The 1,025-nt window shown below is 47.6% G+C and overlaps 1 protein-coding gene across 1 annotated transcript; it reads left to right on the top strand.

Moving 5' to 3' along the window:
• Positions 1–561: 561 nt before the first annotated feature.
• On the top strand, positions 562–816 carry SARC_17116 (hypothetical protein; the record flags this gene model as incomplete). The annotated part of the gene is made up of 1 exon (XM_014288783.1): positions 562–816. One exon carries the CDS (start codon positions 562–564, stop codon positions 814–816), a length of 255 nt encoding a protein of 84 aa, XP_014144258.1.
• Positions 817–1,025: the final 209 nt, after the last annotated feature.

Here is a 1,025-nt window from a genome sequence, read left to right as displayed (position 1 = left end):
ATACATATATGCCTATTATTGGACCGAGGACGAAATTTGCAGCATAGTCAGAACCTTTCGCAAATCCACATGTAGCTGATATTTAAGCCTGTGCTCATTCTACATGGTAATTGCGTCTCCCTGTTTGCAGACGATACCAACAGCGTGTTCCGATGTAAAGACGTTGCCAATGTGATGACAGTGGCTGTTCCGACAGCTCGCAGAACAGTGGCCCACTCTCCAGACAAATCTTCTTGATCTCTGTGGACACTCTATAGACAGAGAAGATTGTAGATATCTCTAGGTCTCTATAGACAGTGAGGATTGTAGATATCTCGAGGTCTCTATAGACAGTGAAGATTGTAGATATCTCGAGGTCTCTATAGACAGAGAGGATTGTAGATATCCTCTTGGTCTCTATAGACGGTGTAGATTGTAGATATCTCGAGGTGAACGACTGATACGCCATTAGTGTGCTGTAGCACAAGGATAGGTATCTTGCTCATGATTTCGTACTCAGAGACACCCCAAACATCACACACATGGCCGATTGTAACCTCAGAGGTAGATCACACATTCCAAATGCGCACCCCTGCCTTAAATCGGTTGACTTTATCTGGGGTTAGCAGTAACTTGGTAGGATTGGGACACCACTTTGATACCTTGTGGACTGTATGGATGTATGTGAGCAGCAGCTTGGTTCGCTTTGCCCCGGCGCACGAGCCGACCAAAGTGGTGGGCTACCTATGGTCTATGTGGGGGGACGCTGGAGTAGACAGGAATGTCACGGAAAAGGAACGAACGGCTCTGGACGAATGGTTGCTGGTTATGGTGTAGCTGTCTGTGTCCCGAACTTCTCTGGACGACTGGTTGCTGGTTATAATGTAGCTGTCTGTGTCCCGAACTTCTCTGGACGAATGGTCGCTGGTTATGGTGTAGCTGTCTGTGTCCCGAACTTCTCTGGACGAATGGTTGCTGGTTATGGTGTAGCTGTCTGTGTCCCGAACTTCTCTGGACGAATGGTTGCTGGTTATGGTGTAGCTGTC

This window comes from Sphaeroforma arctica (assembly GCF_001186125.1).
Source record: "Sphaeroforma arctica JP610 unplaced genomic scaffold supercont1.9801, whole genome shotgun sequence".
In the NCBI taxonomy this organism is placed as follows: Eukaryota; class Ichthyosporea; order Ichthyophonida; genus Sphaeroforma; species Sphaeroforma arctica.
Note: the sequence above shows the minus strand (reverse complement) of the source record. Positions and strands in the feature narration are given on the sequence as shown.